This window comes from Bos indicus, chromosome 13 (assembly GCF_029378745.1).
Source record: "Bos indicus isolate NIAB-ARS_2022 breed Sahiwal x Tharparkar chromosome 13, NIAB-ARS_B.indTharparkar_mat_pri_1.0, whole genome shotgun sequence".
NCBI classification, from domain to species: domain Eukaryota; kingdom Metazoa; phylum Chordata; class Mammalia; order Artiodactyla; family Bovidae; genus Bos; species Bos indicus.
The window spans coordinates 18,144,503-18,165,616 of NC_091772.1; the positions used below are offsets into that span (position 1 = coordinate 18,144,503).

General features: G+C 44.2%; 1 protein-coding gene across 4 annotated transcripts in view; it reads right to left on the minus strand.

Annotated features, from left to right (window-relative positions):
* The window catches only part of CCNY (cyclin Y), a 121,750-nt gene that overhangs the window by 7,364 nt on the left and 93,272 nt on the right, over nt 1–21,114 (minus strand). For all 4 annotated transcript variants that reach the window (XM_070802031.1, XM_019972976.2, XM_070802030.1 and 1 more), the window contains 4 exons: nt 19,773–19,873; nt 6,184–6,219; nt 4,272–4,329; nt 4,060–4,179 (listed from right to left, as the gene is read on the minus strand). In XM_070802031.1, the coding sequence (XP_070658132.1) occupies nt 4,060–4,179; nt 4,272–4,329; nt 6,184–6,219; nt 19,773–19,873 (315 nt within the window). The remainder of the gene's footprint in view (nt 1–4,059; nt 4,180–4,271; nt 4,330–6,183; nt 6,220–19,772; nt 19,874–21,114) is intronic.

Here is a 21,114-nt window from a genome sequence, read left to right on the forward strand (position 1 = left end):
TCCATCTTAAAAAGCAGGATTTTTATGGATGATCTCAGATACCAAGTACTCCTCAGACCGGATGAGGGGCACAGTATGAAAGACAAAATAAAAATCATGAGAAAGAAATTACTAATATAATCACAAAGACAAAATAGCCATACCCAATGAGCTGCCAAGAGGCCCTAAGTTTCCTGAGAGGTGATGAAACGGGAAGCCATCATGTCCACCTTACTGCCCCACCCTGGTCCAGTGACCCAGCCCTGCCACCGTTGGCTGCGTCTCTCCCCAGGCAGGGCAGCTGCCCTCCTCCGGTCTCTCCCCCGAGGAAGCCAAGTCCCCTGAGGACCACGCCCGGGCCTCACTCCCACCATGTGCCCAGCACTCAGCACGCCGCTGGTTCAGGGAGCGGCCCCCACGTGCTGGCCTCAGGGACACAGGGCCCTGCAGGAAGGACGCTCTGGATGTGGAATGCGGCTACAGGAGAGCAGGTCTAGGGAGGCCTGAGTGGATGAGATGACCACAGCAATGGCATTCAGGAAGGAGCCGCGGTCAGAAGCAGGCGGGAAACTCAGGCCCTGGATTTAGAGACAGGTGCGGGGGGAATGGGGGGTCAGAGGAGACCACTCAGGGAAGAGCCAGTCCCCTCTGCGGTGCTCAGCACTAAACATCTGAGAGGCCTTCAGAGAGGCCTCTGGGGTCACGACACGTGCCTGCCAACCGTGCTCTATGAACCTTCAGGGGCGCTTCCAACGTCCCTCAGGGACAGAACAGCACTGGGCTATGACAACCACTGGTGAAGAAACGTGGGTCACTCAGCAGTCAGTCATCTTTTCCATTGTACAGATTTTAGTTTTTAATGGCATTTATTACATCAAGGAGCAGGAAGAGTAAGCTAATGTTTTAGATCATTATTTTTGTGTGAAAACTGAAATCCTTCAGCGAGAGATCCAGGCCAGGCTGAGGGGAAATTTAATTAGACACCGACCTCAGGAGCCCAGACTACATGTATGTTACAAAGGTTGATGACTAACTCTTCTTATTCCACCAAGAAAAGAATTTTTTAAATGTGCCACAAAACTGTACTAGGAGCAGAAAACTGAGGCTGGATCTAACTCCAGATTTTTTGAAGCAATCATTATGGACACTCTTCAACCACATCCCTAAGATGCTACTCCTTTATATAAATGAGCTATGTAAACCTCTCCAAGCTCCCCAATGAAATAGCTTCTCACTGACTCAGTACAAAAAGGTTACTCAATTTTGTTCTTACTTAACCACAGTAGATATATATTAATAGGTACACTAGGTAACATTTAAAATAATGTTTGGAAAAAAACAAGCCATCTACCACATCTGATATTCCACTAAGATGACCTGGAGAAATTAGATATGATAACACAGTCCATTACCGAGGGGAAGCAGATGTTATGTTTGGGGAGAAAGAATTCATAAAAGCACCACATAATAGCATGCAATTTGGAAGAATCTGCCAAGAAAGCTATATTCAAGGATCAGCTGTAATTTCTTTAGTAAACTCCCACTTGGCTATTTTAATTTTCTGCCAAGTAAAATAATATACGATTGATTTTTTCTGAACACCATTCCCTACACCATTGCTAATAGGACACTGCTGCTCAATTAAATTTTCAGATTTAACTTCCTAAGAAGGACCATCCTGAGAGTCTCTAGAAAATACAGGTTAGTGACCGCTTACAGAGCATTCAGGTGACTGTACAAAATAAAACTGTTGGAAGGCATGGCGTGGGGGAGGAGAAGAGGGAGAAAGTGCACAGTCACGGAGTCCGGGGTGCACGGGACCACACTTCTGAGGATGCTGGGCTTCCCTGTACATCACTCAGAGCAGCCCCGGGGGGCAGGGAGAAAGTGCACACTCACGGACTCCAGGGTGCACGGGACCACACTTCTGAGGATGTTGGGCTTCCCTGTCCATCACTCAGAGCAGCCCCGCCCACACTTCTGAGGATGCTGGGCTTCCCTGTCCATCACTCAGAGCAGCCCCGCCCACACTTCTGAGGATGCTGGGTTTCCCCGTCCATCACTCAGAGCAGCCCCACCCACACTTCTGAGGATGCTGGGCTTCCCTGTCCATCACTCAGAGCAGCCCCGGTCGGTGCACTGTAGGCCCTCACCCACAGCTCAGCTGACTGGGCCTCCCGAGCGCTTCCTATTTGCTAATATTTGAGGTAGCTGGATTCCTCACTGGACTTTATCTGAACAGCACTTTTGACCTCGGTAGAAACCACTAATGTGCCCTAAAAAGGGGGGTCTCTGGGGTCAGAATGGATAGATTCCACAGGTGGCCTCTTCACCAGAGCACCGGCCTCCGAGAGGCACTTTGGGGCCAAGTGACAGCCCTCAGGGCCGCCGGGGGGGACCCAGCTGAGCTGGCATGCCTGGTGCTCCTGGACACACGCAGCAGCAAGTGGCTGAAGGCTCTGGAAGCGTCTCCCACAGGCAGGCAGCGGTCTGGTTCCCCATAGGCAGCGGGGCAGAGCTAACTGTGGTCCTCCCTGCCTCCTCTGGGCAACGGGCCAGGCCACCAAGGGAAAGCCCAGGAGAAAGGCAGAGAGGGACGCAGCCCGCCAGCCCCAGCCCAGGCCTGCTGTGAAGGGTTGTTGTGAGCCTGGAATGACGGGTGGGACCATCACACGCCGGGCTCGATCGCAACACAGAGTTGGCTGCCTGGGCCAACCAAGCAGACCCCGGAGACTCAGTCTGCAGAGCTGTGCCTGTTGTGAGGGCCCCTGACGCTGCCCACCTGTCAGCTATAGCCAGAGACGCTCATCTCCTGCTAAGCCACCAGCTGATGTCCCAGGACAAGGGAGGATTTCAGCAGCTCCCACAACTGACCCACTCCCACAGCACTCCCAAGACAAACTAACCACCCACGTCTGCTTGGAGACAGGGGAACAAACTACATGTTCTCAACAGAAGTGTCTGCAGAAACTATGTCTTTCACAGGACACAAAGCTTCTTCACGCTGATAAATCCAAACTGGAAGGTGCTACAGGGCAAAGTCAGGTCACCATTTTCTTCAGAACAGAAGGCAAAAAACCCCACCACATCTTGAAACAGGAGCTTCAATAAATCTTTCTTCAGGGCGTCAAATAAGTACTCATTATCTGATTTTCTTCCTCTTCTTCCCCCTTTGTCACAATCTCCCTTCATTAAAATGTCAACCCTGCTGCCTGGAGGGGGTCTTTTGAGGTCTTGACATCCTTTGGAGGAACAAAGCTGAGCCATAAATATGCTTCTCAGTCATGACCTCAGGGTTTATCAGCAGGCCACATCACCTGAGGAAGACTCGCTGGATGTCTGTTCACCTGTCAGGGGGCAAGTTCCACAAGAGAAGGAATTCACAAGCAAACTGGTCACTGTGCCATGAGCTGAGAACAAGGGGCTCTCAGTGTGGCGGAGATGTGGATGGTCCTTACACTCGTCGTCATACCACAGGGTCTCTTCTCAGGGAACTGCATGGGCCCACGGGACAGCCCACGCACTGGCAAGCCCGTTTCTTATCTGAGTGGTGCACAGTGGGAAAGGTCAGTGACAGCGGGCTCCGCTGTCAAAGCTGCTTCCCCAATGAGATCGGAGCTAAATCAACCGTCCCTAAGGTTTTAAGAATCTAAGGAAGGTTATAGGTTTTTAACTTGAGTCAATGTGCAGATTATGTCCACGCTGTCTCTGAATGTCTCATGAATGTCTCATCTTACAGACACGTATTTACACAAAAATCACAGAGGAGAAGGCAGCAATTACAGCAGTCCTCGCGACGTAGGGAACCAACACCAGAAACCTGGACATCAGTGAGGTGGCCCTGGTCCTTCTCAGCACTGTGGACCCTGCATGGGTCGTTTCAGCTTTCCTGCTTCTGAGTGTGATCTGACAAGGGGCTTTAGGTGGGACTGCGGAACAGACCGCATGCTCTCTTTTGGGAGATTCAGTTGCTATTCTGGATAAAAGACAACCCTGAGGTGGCGTTGGGGTTCCCAGGTCTGCAGTGGACACTCCCACCTGCACCCTACTCGATGGCCATGTCATCCTGCGGGCACTCACCAGGGTGACGATGGCACATTCTGCAGTCAGCTGAGCAGCACTGAACAGTGTCCGAACAAACCGGTAAATCTGCTTCTGCTCTGGGTTGTGTTTGTCATAATCTGGTGGCACTTCGGATTTCTGGGGAGGGAGACATTCTCCATGAGTAGCCGCCCCACAGGAGCCACAGAGACATGACTGGACCATACCCTGGGACCCAAGGGGAGGGTTACCGAAAGAGGGTGAAGGTTTTCATCGAAAATATCCAAGAGCATCCTTCCATCTGGGTCCCTGGGGAGGAAAGTAACAGAAAACGGAGTTTCCCTTCTGTAGCAGAGTGCCAGTCAAAATGAAAACAAAATGTATTTTGATTCAACTGTTATTTCAAGAAACAGAGGCAGTACTGTTAAGAGATGCTATTGATTATTCATGAATTATAATTTGCTTTTCTTGGGGACATTACTTAATCACTTTTGAATAGTCCATAAAATAAAGGTTATGAATCCCATTTAGTAAAGTAAAAATCAAAGATTTTCATTTCTTGAGTTTTCAAATGCACCAAATCTAAATTTCTTTAACATCTTATTTCTGAGCAAAGTTTGATGGATCTGTTTAAACTATCACTACGTTGTCAACACAAAAGAAGTCTGAGGGTGAGAATGAACACGCAGCGTGTCCTGGAGATTAGTCTGAAATTCTCACAGCATGCAGCTTAACCACTTCACTAATGAGGGGCCTCACGACTGTATTTTTAAAAAATAATTTAATGTATGTATTTATTTTTGGCCGTGCTGGGTCTTCGCTGAGGCATGGGCTTTTCTCTAGCTGCTGTGCAGGCTTCTCGTTGCGGAGCACAGGCTCTAGGCACGTGGCCGGCAGCAGTTACCGCACGTGTGCTCAGCGGTGGTGGCTCCTGGGCTCCATGGCACAGGCTCAGTAGTTGTGGTGCATGGGCTTAGCCGCGCTGCAGCACTCGAAATCGTCCTGAATCAGGGACCCAACTTGTGTCTCCTGCACTGGCAGGTGGATTCTTTACCACTGTGAGCCATCAGGAAAGCCCCACGACTCAATTTTGAAAAACAACAGGGGCCATGTAGAAAAGTGCACCTGGCTGTTACCAGCCGGTACCCACACAGACCCACTTAAAGGGGCGGCTCTCTCCGTGAACGCGGGCAGAGGGGGTGCTGGGCTCTGGGGGGGCCACGGCCATGTAGAAACGTGCACCTGGCTGTTACCAGCCGGTACCCACACAGACCCACTTAAAGGGGCGGCTCTCTCCGTGAACGCAGGCAGAGGGGGCGCTGGGCTCTGGGGGGGCCACGGCCATGTAGAAACGTGCACCTGGCTGTTACCAGCCGGTACCCACACAGACCCACTTAAAGGGGCGGCTCTCTCCATGAACGCGGGCAGAGGGGGCGCTGGGCTTGGGGGGGACCACACCCCGCTAGTGACGGCTCTGCTTCCACCTGACTTATGTCATTTGAGTGTTGCCTAAAAAATTTTCTTTGGAAACTGCTGCTTTGGTAACAGCAAGTAACGTTCCAATGTCAGTTAGGCTCGCGATTATCAGAAGCTGCAGATGTGCCTCTGCCATGCACCCCCATGGGACACACCAGTTTCTGCTCTATGACTTACTGTCTGCAGAAAGACGAAAGAGAGCTCGGCTGAACAGCTAACTTCTTATATGATTTTTCCATGATTCACTTCTAAAATTAACTGAACTATCTCCAGACTCCCATCAGAAAGGATTGCTACCACCTTAAAAGAGTTTACGACTAACTTTACAACAAAACTGTTTCTATGAACTTCTTTTTCATGTGAAAGCTGTGCACAGAAACTTGTTACAATATTTTATAAAAGACAGAATGTTTAAGTGAATGACACAGAAAATAAAGTCAAGAGGAGGCTGAATACTGTCAAGAAACTCTGTTCTCTTTTGCTGACTTCATTTGGTTTCCTCTGACTCAGAAGCAGTTCAGTACTTCTCTGGGAGGTGTGGGTAAACTGTGTTACCTTTACAGATTCTATGAAAGTGAGATAAGAATACAAAACTCAAAGGCTGAGGCAACTAGAACGCAATAGGAAAAATGTCATTGCAGATAAAATGTGATGTTTTCAGCACAAAATTAAACAAAATCCACATACCTGTTTTTGATGTGGTAATATATTGCGAGAGCTACACTGTAAAATAAAATGCAGGAGTTCAGTGTTTCATAAGCATATTCAAGATGTTGCATTTTCTCTGGCATTAGTCTGATCATAAGTATTTAGAACTTAAGTAAAACGATCCATCTGAACAGCCCCCATTTAATTCAGAATGCTAAGAATATGCACTCTTCAAAGTAAATCAATCAGATATTTATATCCAGCAGTTATTAAATCTTTTCCAGAAACACCAAAACTTTGTGATACTCAGAAATAAATTTCTCTATCTGAAATTTTAAGCTTTCCTCACTGTATAATATAGTCACTATGCAAAAATTAAGTGATTAAATTAAACTCCTCTAGAGGTCTCCCAATTCAGCACCTGCTATTTTAGGCAATCAGTGGTTTCTTTATAACTGCCAGAAAAATGTGAATATTACCCACAGTGGTTTATCATTTTTTCTCTTAAAATCAATAACCTATTGGCAATCTGCCTAACTTATTCATTCATCTGCTGAAATGGTACTTACCTCTTATTTGTAATACCTTATAGTTTAATACCTTAAAATTTCATTTTACATTTTAAAAGAATTTAATGAAGACATTCCCATCCCCTGAATTTTCAAGTACTGTTTCTCTGATTATAAAATGAGATATATTCATATTGTAGAAATTTTTGGAAAATAAAGTATACAGAAAATAATTCCTCTGCCCAAAGATGATTACTACCAGCTTGAGATATAGAGACATCGATTCCTAGTTACCTATAAATTATGTGTGTAAGCAAGCAGGCTGGCATCCCACTTTCATCCTCATTAACAAGTTTCTTACCATTAAAATGTTACTCAAAAATACAACTTTAAATGGCCGACTATATTCCATATTCCACCATACTTTATTAACCATTTCCCTGTTCTTGAACATTTAAGTTGTTTATAGTATTTTGCAATTATGATTAACACCATAATATTCCCACAAATAAACATTTTGTGACCTATTTCCACAAAACATCCTGTAATTGGAAACAGGAGGTTTCTAAGGTTGTTAATAATCGTAAGGCTCCCCCAAACATACCTCCCAAAATCTTTGCAGAAAAGCTGTACCAGTGTACACTTCCTCACCAGTGTCTGTCTCACTTCACCTTCACCAACGCTCACCTTGAATGTTTTGAAAAAATGTTCTCCAGCTGGATAGAGTAAAAAGGGTAACTGCTTTCAACCTGAGTTTCTCTGATCACCTATCAAGTGGGCAGGGTTATTCAGGTTGAACTGCCCAATCTTTTTATTACTTCCTCCTTTGTAACCTGTCTAGATCCTTCCACAATTTTAAAATTTGAAGAGGCCAATTTTTTTTTTTTAAGCTTCTAAGAACATAGCTAACTGGCTGCATCAGATTGTGCTCTGGTCTCTGAGCCCAGGAACTGCCAGCCAGGGCCCCAACATGGAGCAAGCAGACTGAGCCCCAGACACCTCTTCTCACTCAGTGGTGCCCACTTAGAGCCCGGGCGTGCACACTGGACTCCAAAAGGCCCAGACATTCACCCACAACCTGACAACAGCTCATTTCACTCTGCCGAAAGAGAGCACGTTCTCCCAAATCTCTCTTTCCAGATCTATGAATTCAAGAGATTTTAGATAAGTGTGAAAAGTATTCCTGAGCAAGTGTAATATATTAGTTCTCCTAAAATCCTAAAAAGCATCTAAGTTGATGAAGGAATTGTAATTGGGGTGAAGGGACTTCAAAAGTTTAAAAAATAATGGTACAGTTTTCCAAGTACCTTCACATGTACCTAAAAAGCCCTGCCATGGGAAATAATAAATGTTACTGTTTCTATTTTATAAATGAGAAAATTCATGTAAAGATATCAGATATCAGGATTTCTGACTTATATAATGGTTTTGTGCACTTTCATTCTATAATGCTGGCCTCTGGAAAAAAGGAAGAGATACTGTTTTATTCATTTAAAAGTCACGCTGTGATGATTAAATTGAATGTTTCATATGATTGGGTTTGGTAAAGTGATTACTTTAACTGCTTTAGGAAAAAATATGGTCCCTGTGCTCCCTGTGAGGAAACATGTCATAGGAAAAACATCACTGGACTGAAGTCAGACCAGCTGGGCTCAAAACCTGGCTCCTTCATCAGTTAAGAGTTCATCCACCCCTCAGAGCCTTCACTTCACATTCAGACAATTCAACCTGCATTGCAGAGTGGTTATTACAATCAAACGAAGTAAATAAAAGCATGATCTCAAATATAAAGTTCTCAAATGAAAGTTACTATTATTACTGCTGTTGTTGCCCAATGAATGATTCCATCTCTGGAGGTCTTCCAGCCTCTGTGGAGGGAAAGTCTCAGGGCCCCAGGTTACTACTATCTCCCGTATCTCTAGAACCCAAAGCCAGGTTGGACGTTATCATGACTCACACCCCCGTGAAACACAGGGATGCTCGGAAGGCCAATGTCCACTCAAGGTCAAACCCCGAAAGTGGGAAAACCAAGCTGAGGATGCACGTGTGGTCTAGCTCTACTGGCCAGTTCAGCAGGTCACGGTGAAAGCAGCAAGCAACTCTTGGGGGCAAAGCCTGGCCAGCTGGAAATGGAATCAACCCCAGGCTTCACTCCCAATGGCCAGCTTGGGAGGCCTGGCCAGTCTGCCACATCCTCAGAACTGGCGAGGTCTCCAAGGACAGGCCAACCAGAGGGCTAGAGCAACTGCCCTAGTTGCAGAACCAGGAGGAAAGGGGAGCCTGGAAGGAAAAGAAGCTATTTTCTTGCCCAGGAAAACAAACCCCATTTCTGACAGCTAGCACCACCCTTGCCTCACTTCTGACCTAGAGCTAGGTCAGAGGTGCCGGGTTCTGGAAGGTGTACGAAGCTGCTCTGATCCTGAGGCCAGGGGCCATGGATGGTGCTGCTGCTGCTGCTGCTGCTGCTGCTAAGTCGCTTCAGTCGTGTCGGACTCCATGCAACCCCATAGACGGCAGCCCACCAGGCTCCCCCGTCCCTGGGATTCTCCAGGCAAGAACACTGGAGTGGGTTGCCATTTCCTTCTCCAGTGCGTGAAAGTGAAAAGTGAAAGTGAAGTCACTCAGTCGTGTCCGACTGTGTGCGACCCCATGGACTGTGTAGCCCACCAGGCTCCTCCATCCATGGCATTTTCCAGGCAAAAGTACTGGAGTAGGGTGCCACTGCCTTCTCTGATGGATGGTGTGGGCAGCTGCAAACAGCTCCTCACCACCTGCACCCATCCTCTGAGCACCAGCCCCATGCTTGTACACAACTGGGGGCCTGGGGTGGTTACAGGGGCACCAGGGTGGATGGCAAACTCTGAATTCATACCACAGCTATCAGCATTCAGGGGAAAAATCAAGTTCTCAGGGAAGATATCATGCCTGTGAAAAAAAAGGAACACAGAATTGTGTGCAAACCTGTCACACATCTGCTTCTTTGACCTTTCAACCCTCCACCCATTCCCTAACCAGAATGTGCAAATATGTTTGCTCTTTGGGCAATCCCCAATTTACAAAAGAGTTTTCTTTTTTTTTTTAATACGAATTTTATTTCACAGTACCTTTCAGTTCCTGGATTTCCAATTGGGTCTTTTTGTAATTTTATTCTTTTTTCTGGCTGCACCGACTAGGTATTGAACCCAGGCCACAGCCATGAAAAGCCCAGAATCCTGACCACTAGGCCACCAGGGAACTTCCCAGAGGGTTTTCTTCTAAAATTAGCTTACAAAGCACTTGTAAGAACCCAGAGCTTTTCTCAAAGGTCAAACGTGGTTAACAGAAGATGAGTTCAGCCCACAAATGCCCCTGCCCCGCTCTGCCCACAGGAAGCTGAATGACTGATTAGTGAGTTTGTATCAATTTTGACATCTTGGGGGAGGAGACCACAGGGGCCTTGGCAGGTGGCAAAATTTCAGAACAGGAGAGCATTCAGACGTCGCACACCCTGCCCTTCATGACATGCATTCCCCTTGTGCAGGCAAAGGCCCTGGCTGAAGTCTCCCAGGCCTGCTAACACCTCAAAATGACCATCACCAAGTCACGTGTGACATACAAGATTTACAGGGAAGGATTCTGATGGTATGTCTACAGTTAGGGTCCACCCTGCCAAGCTCTCAGATCCAAAATGGACATTTGTAAAAACAGGGCACGTTTTAAACAAATAAGCTATTGCCTGAAGGCATCTCAGATCTGGGTGGTGCCCAGGGAAGCCACAGCGTCCACACTGGACTCTTCCTCTGGAAACTCAACCCTCACCACTGCCCTAGCTTTCCAGCTTCTCTTCCTCTTTTTTTTTTTTTTTAACATTTATTTATTTTTTATTGAAGGATAATTGCTTTACAGAATTTTCCTGTTTTCTGTCAAACCTCAACATGAATCAGCCATAGGTATACATATATCCCCTCCCTTTTGAACCTCCCTCCCATCTCCCTCCCCATCCCACCCCTCTAGGATGATACAGAGCCCCTGTTTGAGTTTCCTGAGCCATACAGCAATTCCCATTGGCTATCTATTTTACATATGGTAATGTAAGTTTCCATGTTATTCTTTCCATACATACATTCTCTCCTCCCCTCTCCCCAAGTCCATAAGTCTGTTCTCTATGTTGGTTTCTCCACTGCTGCTCTGTAAGTAAATTCTTCAGTACCATTTTTCTAGATTCCATATATATGCGTTAAAATATGATATTTATCTTTCTCTGACTTACTTCACTCTTTAATAGATTCTAGGTTCATCTACCTCATTGGAACTGACTCAAAGGCGTTCCTTCTTATAGCTGAGTAATGTTTCGTTGTGTATCTGTACCACATCTTCTTTATCTATTCATCTGTCAATGGACATCTAGGTTGCTCCCATGTTCTAGCTATTGTAAATAGTGTTGCAATGAATAATGGGATACATGTGTCTTTAAATTTTGGTTTCCTCAGGGTATATGCCGGGGTCATATGGTCGTTTTATTTCTAGTTTTTTAAGGAATCTCCATACCGTCTTCCATAGTGGCTGAATCAATTTACATTCCCACCAACAGTGCAAGAGGTTACCTTTTCTCCACACCCTTCTCCAGCATTTACTGTTTGTAGACTTTTTAATGATGGCCATTCTGACCGGTGTGAGGTGATATCTCATTGTAGTTTTGATTTGCATTTCTCTAATAAAGAGTGATGTTGAGCATCTTTTCATGTTTGTTAGCCATCTATATGTCTTCTTTGGAGAAATGTCTGTTTAGGTCTTTTTCCCACTTTTTGATTGGGTTGTTTGTTTTTCTGGTATTGAGTTATATGAGCTGCTTATATATTTCATAAAGCAATCTTTTGTCAGTTGTTTCATTTGCTATTATTTTCTTCAGACAACATTCTGAGGGTTGTCTTTTCAGCTTGCTTAGTGTTTCCTTTGCTGTGCAAAAGCTTTTAAGTTTAGTCAGGTCCCACTTGTTTACTTTTGCTTTTATTTCTATTACTCTAGGAGGTGGGTCACATAGGATCTTGCTTTGATTTATGTCATCTAGTGTTCTGCCTATGTTTTCATCTAAGGGTTTTTATAGTTCTGGTCTTGTATTTAGGTCTTTAATACATTTTGAGTTTATCTTTGTGTATGGTGTTAGGAAGTGTTTTAATTTCATTCTTTTACACGTAGTTCTCCAGTTTTCCCAGCACCATTTACTGAAGAGGCTGTCTTTGCCCCATTGTATATTCTCGCCTCCTTAGTGAAAAATAAAGTACCCATAGGTGCATGGGTTTATTTCTGGGCTTTCTATCTTGTTCCACTGGTGTATATTTCTGTTTTTGTGCCAGTACCATACTGTCTTGATGACTGAAGCTTTGTAGTATAATCTGAAGTCAGGAAGGTTGAGTCCTCCAGCTCCATTCTTCTTTCTCAAGACTACTTTGGCTATTTGGGGTCTTTTGTGTTTCCATATGAATTGTGAAATCTTTTGTTCTAGTTGTGTGAAAAATGTCATTGGTAATTTGATAGGGGTCAGAGTGAATCTGTAGACTGCGTTTGGTAGTATAGTCATTTTCACAGTATTGATTCTTCCTACCCAGGAACATGGAATATCTCGCCATCTGTTTAATGTCATCTTTGATTTATTTCATTAGTGTCTTATAATTTTTTGTGTACAGTTCTTTTGTCTCCTTCAGTTCAGTTGCTCAGTTGTGTCTGACTCCTTGTGACCCCATGGACTGCAGCATGCCAGGCCTCCCTGTCCATCACCAACTCCTGGAGTTTACTCAAACTCATGTCCATTGAATCGGTGATGCCATCCAACCATCTCATCCTCTGTCGTCCCCTTCTCCTCCTGCCTTCAATCCTTCCCACCATCAGGGTCTTTTCAAATGAGTTGGTTCTTTGCATCAGATGGCCAAAGTATCGGAGCTTCAGCTTCAACATCAGTCCTTCCAATGAATATTCAGGACTGATTGATTTCCTTTAGGATGGACTGGTTGGATCTCCTTGCAGTCCAAGGGACCCTTAAGAGTCTTCTCCAACACAACAGTTCAAAAGCATCAATTCATCAGCGCTCAGCTTTCTTCACAGTCTAACTCTCACATCCATATGTGATGACAGGAAAAACCATAGCCTTGACTGCTGCTGCTGCTGCAAAGTCACTTCAGTCGTGTCCGACTCTGTGTGACCCCACAGACGGCAGCCCACCAGGCTCCCCCGTCCCTGGGATTCTCCAGGCAAGAACACTGGAGTGGGCTGCCATTTCCTTCTCCAATGCATGAAAGGACTGGATGGACCTTTGTTGGCAAAGTAATGTCTCAGCTTTTTAATATGCTGTCTAGGTTGGTCATAACTTTCCTTCCAAGGAGTAAGCATCTTTTAATTTCATGGCTGCAATCACCATCTGCAGTGATTCTGGAGCCCCAAAAAATAAACTCTGCCACTGTTTCATTGTTTCCCCAACTATTTGCCATGAAGTGATGGGACCGGATGCCATGATCTTAGTTTTCTGAATGTTGAGCTTTAAGCCAACTTTTTCACTCCTCTTTGACTTCATCAAGAGGCTCTTTAGTTCTTCGTTTTCTGTGGTAAGGATGGTGTCATCTGCATATCTGAGGTTATTGATATTTCTCCGGGCAATCTTGATTCCAGCTTGTGCTTCTTCCAGCCCAGCGTGTCTCATGATTTGCTCTGCATATAAGTTAAATAAGCAGGGTGACAATATACAGCCTTCATGTACTCCTTTTCCTATTTGGAACCAGTCTGTTGTTCCATGTCCAGTTCTAACTGTTGCTTCCTGACCTGCATACAGATTTCTCTGTATGCAGAGGCAGGTCAGGTGGTCTGGTATTCCCATCTCTTTCAGAATTTTCAACAGTTTGTTGTGATCCACACAGTCAAAGGCTTTGGCACAGTCAATAAAGCAGAAATAGATGTTTTTCTGGAACTCTCTCACTTTTTCAGTGATCCAACAGATGTTGGCAATTTGATCTCTGGTTCTTCTGCCTTTTCTAAAACCAGCTTGAATATCTGGAAGTTCACAGTTCACGTATTGCTGAAGCCTGGCTTGGAGAATTTTGAGCATGACTTTACTAGCATGTGAGATGAGTGCAATTGTGCAGCAGTTTGAGCATTCTTTGGCATTGCCTTTCTTTGGGATTAGAATGAAAACTGACCTTTTCCAGTCCTGTGGCCACTGCTGAGTTTTCCAAGTTTGCTGGCATATTGAGTGCAGCACTTTACAGCATCATCTTTTAGGATTTGAAGTAGCTTAACTGGAATTCCATCACCTCCACTAGCTTTGGTCATAGTGATGCTTCCTAAGGCCCACTTGACTTCACATTCCAGGATGTCTGGCTCTAGGTGAGTGAGTGATCACACCATCATGATAATCTGGGTCTTGAAGATCTTTTTCGTATAGTTCTTCTGTGTATTCTCGCCACCTCTTCTTAGTATCTTCTGCTTCTGTTAGGTCCATACCATTTTGTCCTTTTGTCCTTTGCATGAACTGTTCCCTTGGTATCTCTAATATTCTTGAAGAGATCTCTAGTCTTTCCCGTTCTATTGTTTTTCTCTATTTCCTTGCATTGATCACTGAGGAAAGCTTTCTTATCTCTCCTTGCTATTCCTTGGAACTCTGCATTCAAGTGGGTATATCTTTACTTTCCTCCTCTGCTTTTCGCTTCTCTTCTTTTCACATCTATTTGTAAGGCCTCCTCAGACAACCATTTTGCTTGTTTGCATTTCTTTTTCTTGGGGGTGGTATTGATCAATGCCTCCTGTACAATATCAAGAACCTCCGTCCATAGTTCATCAGGCACTCTATCAGATCTAATCCCTTTAATCTATTTGTCACTTCCACTGTATAATCGTAAGGGATTTGATTTAGGTCATACCTGAATGGTCTAGTGGTTTTCCTTACTTTCTTCAATTTAAGTCTGAATTTGGCAATAAGGTTTTCTGTGTTGTCTTTATCTCGTTTTGGTTATCAGGGTGATGGTGGCCTTGTAGAATAAGTTTGGAAGTATTCCTTCCTCTGCAATTTTTTGAAAGAATTTTAGAAGGATAGGCATTAGCTCTTCTCTAAATATTTGAAAGAATTCTCCTGTGAAGCCATCTGGTCCTAGGCTTTTGTTTTTGGGAAGACTTTTGATCACAGCTTCCATTTCAGTGCTTATAATTGGGTTGTTCATAATTTCTATTTCTTCCTGGAAGATTAAACTTTTCTAAGAATCTGTCCATTTCTTCCAGGCTATCCATTTTATTGCCATATAGTTGTTCACAATAGTCTCTTATCTTATAATCCTTTGTATTTTTGCATTGTCTGTTGTAATCTCTTTTTTCATTTCTAATTTTGATTTGATTCTCCTCTTTTCTTGATGAGTCTGGCTGAAGGTTTGTCAAGTTTATCTTCTTAAAAGAACCAGATTTTAGTTTTATTAATCTTTACTATTCTTTCATTTTTTTTTCATTTATCTCTGCTCGGATCTTTATGATTGCTCTCCTTCTACTAATTTTGGGGGGGTTTTGTTCTTCTTTTTCCAGTTGTTTTAGGTGTAAAGTTAGGTTGTCTATTCGATGTTTCTCTTGTTTCTTGATGTAGGACTGTATTGCTATAAACTTCCCTCTTAGAACTGCTTTTGCTGCACGCCATAGGTTTTGAGTTGTCATGTTTTCATTGTTGTTTCTAGAAATTTTTTGATTTTCCTTTTGATTTCTTCAGTCACCTGTTGGTTATTTAGAAACATAGTGTTTAATCTCCATGTGTTTGTGTTTCTTACAGTTTTTTTTCTTATAATTGATATCTAGTCTCATAGCGTTGTGCTCAGAGAAGATGCTTGATACAATTTCAATTTTCTTAAATTTACTGAGGTTTGATTTGTGACCCAAGATGTGGTCTATCCTGGAGAATGTTCCATGTGCACTTGAGAAGGTGTATTCTTCTGCATTTAATGTCCTGAAGATATCAATGAGACCCATCTCATCTAATGTATCATTTAAGACTTGTGTTTCCTTATTAGTTTTCTGTTTTGATGATCTGTCCAATGGTATGAGTGGGGTCTCCTACTATTATTGTGTTACTGTCAATTTCTCCTTTTATGTCTGTTAGCGTTTGTCTTCGGAGACGGCAATGGCACCCCACTCCAGTATTCCTGCCTGGAAAATCCCATGGATGGAGGAGCTTGGTAGGCTGTAGTTCATGGGGTCTCTAAGAGTTGGACACGACTGAGCAACTTCACTTTCACTTTTCACTTTCCTGCATTGGAGAAGGAAGTAGCAACCCACTCCAGTGTTCTTGTCTGGAGAGTCCCAGGGACAGGGGAGCCTGGTGGGCTGCCGTTTATGGGGTCGCACAGAGTCAGACACGACTGAAGTGACAGCAGCAGCAGTGTTTGTCTTATGTATTGAGGTGCTCCTATGTTGGGTGCATAGATATTTACAATTGTTATGTCGTCCTCTTAGATTGATCCCCTGATCATTATGTAGTGTCCTTCCTTATCTCTTCTGATATTCTTTATTTTCAGGTCTATTTTGTCTGATATGAGGATTGCTACTCCAGCTTTCTTTTCCTTCCCATTTGCATGGAATATATTTTGCCATCCTCTCACTTTCAGTCTATATGTGTCCTGAGGTCTGAAGTGGGTTTCTTGTAGACAGCATATATATGGGTCTTGTTTTTGTATACATTCAGCCAGTCTGTCTTTTGGTTGGAGCATTTAATCCATTTACATTTAAAGTAATAATTGATATATATGTTCCTATTGCCATTTTCTTAATTGTTTGGGGTTGATTTTGAAGATCTTGTTCCTTCTCTTGCATTTCTTGACTATATAAGTCCCTTTAACATTTGTTGTAAAGCTGGTTTCATGGTATGAGTTCTCTTAACTTTTGCTTGTCTAAAAAGCTTTTTATTTCTCCATCAATTTTGAATGAGATCCTTGCCGGGTACAGTAATCTTGGTTGTAGATTTTTCCCTTTCAGTACTTTAAATATATCCTGCCATTCCCTTCTGGCCTGCAGAGTTTCTGCTGAAAGATCAGCTGTTAAACGTATGGTGTTTCCCTTGTATGTTACTTGTTGCTTTTCCCTTGCTGCTTTTAATATTGTTAAGTCTTTGTTAGTTTGATTAGTATGTGTCTTAGCATGTTTCTCCTTGGGTTTATCCTGTATGGGACTCTCTGTGCCTCTTGGACTTGATGTGACAATTTCCTTTTCCATGTTGGGGAAATTTCAACTATAATCTCTTCAAAATTTTTCTCATAGCCTTCCTTTTTCTCTTCTTCTTCTGGGACCCCTATAATTCGAATGTTTGTGCGTTTGCTATTGTCTCAGAGGTCTCTGAGACTATCCTAAGTTCTTTTCATTCTTTTTACTTTATTTGCTCTCCAGAAGTTATTTCCACCATTTTATCTTCCAGCTTACTGATTTGTTCTGCTTCAGATTCCTTCCAGAGTATTTTTAATTTCAGTAATTGTGTTGTCTCTGTGTGTTTATTCTTTAATTCTTCTAGGTCTTTGTTAATTGATTCTTGCATTTTGCCCAGTTTGATTTCAAGGTTTTTGATCATCTTTACTATCATTATTCTGAATTCTTTTTCGGGTAGTTTGCCTATTTCCTCTTCATTTATTTGGACTTCTGTGTTTCTAATTTGGTCTTTCATTTGTATAGTATTTCTGTGCCTTTTCATTATTTTTTTTTTAAACTTATTGTGTTTGAGGTCTCATTTTCCCTGGCTTCAAGGTTGAATTCTTTCTTCCTTTTGGTTTCTGCCCTCCTAAGGCTGGTCCAATGGTTTGTGTAAGCTTTGTATAGGTTGAGATTTGTGATGAGTTTTTTGTTTGTTTTTCACTCAGCCTTGATGGGCAAGGCTGAGTGAGGTGATAATCCTGTCTGCTGATCACTGAGTTTGTATTTTTGTTTTGTTTGTTGTTTAGATGGGGCGTCCTGCAAAGGGTGCTACTGGTGGTTGCATGATGCTGGATCCTGTATTCAAGTGGTTTCCTTTGTGTGAGTTCTCACTATTTGATACTCCCTAGGGTTAGTTCTCTGGTAGTCGAGGGTCTTAGAGTCAGTGCTCCCACTCTAAAGGCTCAGGGCTTGACCTCTTCATGTCCTTCTTCATCAGAGTCCTTGAGTAGTTTCATTGCTTGTTTCAACAAGAAGAAAACCCACCAACAGGGAACTATGAGCACCTCAGTAAGAGGGTGTTAGAGTGTAGAGCACAGGGAACTGCACCTAGTGCTCTCTGGTGACCACTTTAGGCATGTAGTCAACATCACAACATCACAGTGATGAGACAAACGGATACCATAGACCAGTTGTCAGTGTTTACAACGAGAGACCAAGTCGATGTGATGTTTTCTAGAAGAGTCCAGCATCTGTGGTAGTTCTTAAAACAGGTTAAGTTTTCATTTTTTTTGCAGATACAAGTCACGACCTGATGAGACTGAGGGTGTCAGGTTGGACGTTCCACCCTTTGCGTGGGAGACCCTTTTCTTTGTCTTGGTATTAACCATAGGTGACACCTTCGAGAGAATTGCAAGGCAGAGGTCCACAGATGTCTGGGGTCCTCAGCTTTGGCTACCCATGAAACCCTCCTGGAGGGGCTGACAATCCAGATCCTGGATGTGTGGGGCCAGACACATCTCATGGAGCCCTTAAGCCCCTGCGGGGGCCTTGCAGGTGCAGTATGGCTAAAACTGCTGATGCACAAACCACACACACGACTTTGGAGCTGGCACCTCTCAGACTCAATACTGAAGTATCCAACTGTCACCCAGATATCCTGCTGGGCCCCCGACTGTCTGTGTCACAATCAGGGGCAGTGTGAAGTCATCCCTGGAGGAAGTTCTGAGCAACAGAGTCGGAGGCCCAGGAAACCGACTGGCCCCGAAAACGGGTCTCAGACCCCAGGGAGGCTGAGCTCCAGGGCTGGAGTGGGTGCTAGCTACCAGGTCTCCAGGCTCCCAACCCCCAGCACCTCTCGTTCCTGGCATGAAGCTCCCAGGGCAGAGTGGCTTGACCAAGGGCCTAACAGGGGTGAGGGCACACATGGTCCCCTAGCTGTGAGTGTCCACCATGGGGTGATGCCCACTGGTCACCACCACACCCTCCATCACCAATGGAACAAAGGAAGAAGCTACATTCCCATTTAGGTCTTAGAGACATGCAACTCACCCAACTCTCCAGGTGGGCCCACCTCCCACCTTCCCCCTGGAGGGGACACTGTCCACAGAAGACTATCCCAGTCTCCACTGCCCAGCAGGCCTAACTCACTGTCACATATGGGCATGTGCAGGAAAGGGTTTCTAGACCTGAAGGCCTGGCCCAATGGAACAGAAAGCATCTTATTTAGAAAGCAAACACTCACTGCACACAATGGCACAGAGAGCTGTTAAACATGGATTCTCCTTAAATGAGTACAGAGGCAAAATATCCCAGGTTTTTCACAGTGAAGCCTAGACTAGATCCCGAGCAAGTGGGTCTCTATAACCTCAGTCAAGGCTTCCTACTACAATGCTGGGGGGCACACTTCAGGGAAAACCAGTGCTCCAACCCTCCCATTTCCCACTTTAAAATAAGGGAGCTGAAGCCCAAAGGTCAAGATTTTAATCCAAAGACTCCCCTTCCTCCCTTAAACCCCACTTTACAGCAGAAGCCCAAAGTGAAGGGTCTTCACTCCCACCCTCCCCGCTGGGGAGGGAGCCAAGGTCAGAAGCCTGCTGTCCTTGCTCCAGACAAGCACCCTTCCAAGGTGCCAGGCCTGCTCTCTACTGCAGCCCCAAGTCAAAGTGGGACCCATCACATTCTGACAGTAAAATTCAAGCAGAGTTAGGCTGGGATGGAGTCCATACGAAGTGGGAAGGTAGAAAGCATCCACAAAAACAAAACTATGCTTAACTTACAATTTCAAGTCATTGAAAATTTTGGTCTTTTTTGTAAATAGTAATATACATAAATATTTTGAACATCTCTACATTTTAACTCCCCAAATCACATTTTTAAAAGACTCCCTGAGTATCAATGTCCTCCCCCTACCCAATCCTACCACTCACAGATCCCACAACCAGTTAGCCAGCAGGTTAAGGAACAGAAAAGACATTCAGTTAAGGAAAAAATGTGTATACCCACCATTTAATTGTATACTTGAGGTTTGGTTGACTGACTGTGCTATCATCTAGGAAAATAGTCGAGCAGGAGCTGTATTTCCTCGCTATTTGTCCTGGAGGATGCTACAAAAACAATGGCAACAAGACAAGAACAATTAAAAAGGGGCTCAAAATTCTTCCAAGGAACATCATCCCCTTCACCTTGAGACCAGCCTATAGAGGAAAAGTGTCTTACCGAGAAATGTTAATACTACCAGCAAGTACAGCACAAAACTCACTTTCTTCCTACCATGGAATTCCATGTTCTTCCATATAAAAAAGTCACCACCACCACTCCCGGTCCCAAACCTCCATCAGCTCAGCACACTCCCAAAATCGAGCATCAAAGGGTGTGCTGCAGAGTCCATAAAAATCACTGAGAAACAAGAAGCATGCACTCTTCTCACCAGCAGAAGCCCATGCTTCGGGGGCAACCCCGTGTGAGGTGCCAGAATCAAGACAGGAGTCCACAGAACCCATTTTTTCCTACCCCTGAGGTACAGTCGATTTGGGGACCATGGAAGAGACAGCCACTGTTAATTTAGAATCTCCTACTCCTGAATTGAAGACAATTTCAGGAGGTGAAGATGTAAAGAAAAAAATACTCCTTCTTTAAGGGGAAAATACATTTTAAAGGTGCAAGTTATCTGATGCTTTTGAAAATATGACCAGTGGATGAGTTTCAGGTGGGTGCCTGTGGCAGCTGTGCACCTGGTTCTCTCAGGCTGTGTAAATTTTGAGCTCTTTGGAAAACTTTAGAACTGAGAACTATAGTTTTAGAACTATATTCTAAAACATACTGCTAAGGAAAAAGAATTTAAATTATACGCAGCTGACATCTAACTGAATAGTAAGTAGATTTCTGGCAATTATGTGGGCAATGTGATTAGTAGATATCAATCTGGATCATTCTTGCTCAAAGTATGCTAAAAAAAAAAAAAAAACCAAATCATCCAAACGAGTTTCGACTGGCCTGGTGCTATGTTGACAATCAAAAGTTGTCATTTTCAGCAACCAAAACAATTAATTCCTTAAGGATAATAACACTGCCCTAACTCACCTGCCCACCCCCAGGGAAGCCCTTAGTACCCATGGTTTATGAACATGAAGGGAGCCTTAAAGCTCATCAGAGACCAAATGCCCTGTTTAACATTTACTTCTTATTTAATAAGGTTTCCCGTGTAATAGGGCTTCCCTGGTGGGCTCAGACGGTAAAGCTTCCGCCCGCAATGCGGGAGACCCGGGTTCGTTTCCTGGGTTGGGAAGATCCCCTGGAGAAGGAAATGGCAATCCACTCCAGCATTCTTGCCTGGAAAATCCCATGG